The following is a 3436-nucleotide window of genomic DNA, read 5'->3' as shown; positions in this document are numbered from 1 at the left end:
TCTCTCCAAGAACCCGAAATGAGAAAAGAAGATAGATACCCATTTTAAAGTATAAAGATTTCAAGTCAAATTTGATGCGGAACGTAGAAAGCTACCGATTCAAATAGAAGTAATTGTATGTACCAATATTAGACGGGCTAGATAGTAAAATGATTAAAAGGAAAACAGGAAAGAGAACACGTTTTCACCGTTTTGAAAAATCGAAAACAGAAAACGGCCCGAAAACGGTAAAGAGAACAGGGCCTAAATGATTTATAAATTGGTTGCCAAGAGAAGCTTATGACTCATTCAACCAGTCATGAAAAGTCAAAAGATATTTTTGAGACAAAAAAAATTGCTTCAGAACTTGTTTAAATAAATTTTTGAAAATACTTTATATGATTAAAAGAACTTTTAGAAAAAATATATAAAGTAACTTTCTTAAGTAACTTTCTACAAGAAGCAAAAGCTATGTTAAACCGATCCTTAGTATTTCTACGACGACTGCGTATAATCCATTGGGCAAATTCTTTTTATAAACTTAATACAATAATCGAAATATTAAAAAAGTAACAAAATAAATAAATAAATAAATTCCCCTTATATCTTGTTTATCTACTCTTTCCACTGCATTGGGGGGGGGAGGGGGGGGGGCAAGTTTTTCCTATAAAAATTAAAAATTCATACAGTATCAAATTGAACAACCTTGCTTTTTGGCCAGGCTTGGAAACAGGAATAGGGGAGCGATGTCTTTTCTGCAAATTGAATTTATAAATGAATCTCTACCTGTGATTCTTCAACACCTCCAAAATATACCAGTCCATCCAAGAACGTATAAGGAAAGTCAACTTTGTAAACAAATTCATCAGAAATAATTGAAAAATCAAACAACCCTTCGAACATGCCTTCGGTCGATTCGCCATATAAAAAAATCATGGAATAGTTGAACATTTTAATCTTAAATATTCTAATTGTTGATCGTAAAAATAAATAGGAAACCTGCCCGTTGGGAGTGGTTGACTTTTGATGCTGACATTTAAAGAGAACCCTTCATTTCTGTGCTGAAATGTGCATCTCCTCTATATAAAGCAGCCAAAAATCAGACATCTTGGCACATCAGATCATCAGTGGGATTTCATAACTTTCCATTATCTTTCTCCCTGATTGTTTGGAACTCCATAGAGTTAATGGCAATTCAAGGTTTTCTTCTTGTTTCACTCCTGTTTTCATGCTTGGCAGCCACTTCTGATGGTGTAGAAACCTTCTCATCTCTTCAGAAAAGTCTTATAGTCACCGCTTCACCAAAACTCGGACAAGGTAATATTTCACCACCCCCTCTCCCTAGCGTGCACACACTAAAAAACAAATTCAGACATGTAGGTGTACTCTAATTTAATCAAGATTGCACTTAGCATCGTTTGACATGACTTTTGAAAAGCCAAAAGCTCATGGGACTAAAATATTGCTTTTGGACCTATTTAGATAATTTTTTGAAAGTGCTTTGTCTGGCTAAAAAATATTTTAGAGAATGTTAGTCCAAAGTGACCTCCTGACAACTCTTTTACAAAAAACAAAAGTAGAAACTTTGCCAAATAGGCCATAAATCAAATCATCATGTAAGTGGAGAGCATTTATCTATAACATGACGAAATAAAGCAAAAAATGCAGAACTTTGGAGGGAGACGTGATACGTCACCTTGAGTTCTTTCAACGCGAATAATAAACTTAGCTGGAAGCTAAAGAAAATAAAAATAACATGAATAGTCTCAGAATGTAAATATCATGATTAATCAGTTAAGGTAATATTTATTTCAAGATGGATAATTACTGGCCTTGTCTATTAAGATACAACTCACAAGTATATGTTTGCTCACATCTAAAATTATTTCTAATTTGCAGTACTGAAAGCTGGGGAAGACAATATAACAGTGACATATTCATTCAACAAATCCCTAGCAGCTGGGACAGATTCAAGCTACAAGACAGTAAAGTTCAAGCTCTGTTACGCCGCTGTTAGCCAACAGGATCGAGCCTGGAGAAGAACTGAGGACCACTTAAACAAAGATAAGACCTGCCAACACCATATTGTTACTAAGCCATACAGTTCCTCTAACACCACCTTCACCTGGACAGTAGAGAGGGATGTGCCAACTGCTACATACTTTGTCCGAGCATATGTTTATAACTCTGCAGACCAAGAGATAGCCTATGGCCAAACCACGGATGCTCATAAGACCACTAATTTGTTCAATGTCCAGGCAATTAGTGGACGCCATGTGTCGCTTGACATTGCCTCAATTTGCTTCTCTGCTTTCTCTGTCGTGTCTTTGTTCGGTTTCTTCTTCCTGGAAAAAAGAAAAGCCAAGATGTCCCAAGCAAAGTGATGCAGTCTCTTGAGTACCTTAGTCAAAAACTACTCTACGTTCTATTAGTACTTTGTAATAGTCGAGTTGTGTTTTCTTCCTATATTATAATTTAACTGGAAGTCTCCAGTTGCATGTAAACAATCAATATAAAAAATGCTCTCAGTCTAATACAGAGCCTTTCAGGGACTTATAAACCTTCTTGTAATGATATTCAAGTTTGGCAGAGAAGCTCGGCTATAGAAGTTAAATAAATTACTGATCATATGTATCATCTCCTGTTCTATTTATTAAAGTTGTGATAACCATGTTTTCTGCCCAGTCTCTTACAGTCTTGCTTCATTAGTATCTGATGAGGATAAAGAGTTTCAGAGCTCAAAATGTATTTAAAAAAAAAGAAAGAGAGACAATTATTATCATGTAAATTAAAATAAACAAATTTCTTATAGTATGAAGAGAAAGGCAGCACACAGATTATCTATGAATCTATCATTGACTTTATATATAAGATGATGCATGGCACTTTCCTAAAGTCAACGATGAGGATGTAGCAACTAATTAATTGACCTAAATTTGCAGGATCCACGACAAATTGATTATTTATATGTAGCTTTGACATGAAATAATGCTGTCATTATACAGCTGATTTATTTATTTCAGCTACACCTCATATGTACGTGCAGAGACATAGAAAAAGCTAGTAAAATGCAAGAAAGAGATAGATATCAACTCTATTAATGTCACGGTGAAGAAAATTCGCTCCTCTATGATATCTGGAAACGTCATTTAGTAAAAAAATAAATAAATAAATAACAGGTAACTGAGAATTTTATTACTCAACTCCAGGATATTATTCTTAATATGAGATGTGCTAGTTGTCTAACATCAGTACGATAGTATGAACCAAATCAACATTTATTATATCATATGACATAAAAGATAAGCATCTGATGAATATAATAAGAGACGATATGGTTAACCTATAATAGTTGACAACAATCTAGGCTTATACTTCAAAACTCAAAGCAAAATGCTCTGAAGTTCATTCGTGTTAATTAGATTTGTTGGTAGAAGTAATAATAAAGCATTCAACG

At 34.2% G+C, this 3436-nt stretch overlaps 1 protein-coding gene across 1 annotated transcript; it reads left to right on the top strand.

Moving 5' to 3' along the window:
- Positions 1 to 1076: 1076 nt before the first annotated feature.
- On the top strand, positions 1077 to 2663 carry LOC111407626 (high-affinity nitrate transporter 3.1-like). The gene is made up of 2 exons (XM_023037240.1): positions 1077 to 1296; positions 1879 to 2663. Exons 1-2 carry the CDS (start codon positions 1167 to 1169, stop codon positions 2361 to 2363), a joined length of 615 nt encoding a protein of 204 aa, XP_022893008.1. The 5' UTR covers positions 1077 to 1166; the 3' UTR covers positions 2364 to 2663.
- Positions 2664 to 3436: the final 773 nt, after the last annotated feature.

Source organism: Olea europaea, chromosome 13 (assembly GCF_002742605.1).
Source record: "Olea europaea var. sylvestris chromosome 13, O_europaea_v1, whole genome shotgun sequence".
Lineage (NCBI taxonomy): Eukaryota > Viridiplantae > Streptophyta > Magnoliopsida > Lamiales > Oleaceae > Olea > Olea europaea.
This window is presented reverse-complemented; position numbering and strand designations above follow the sequence as displayed.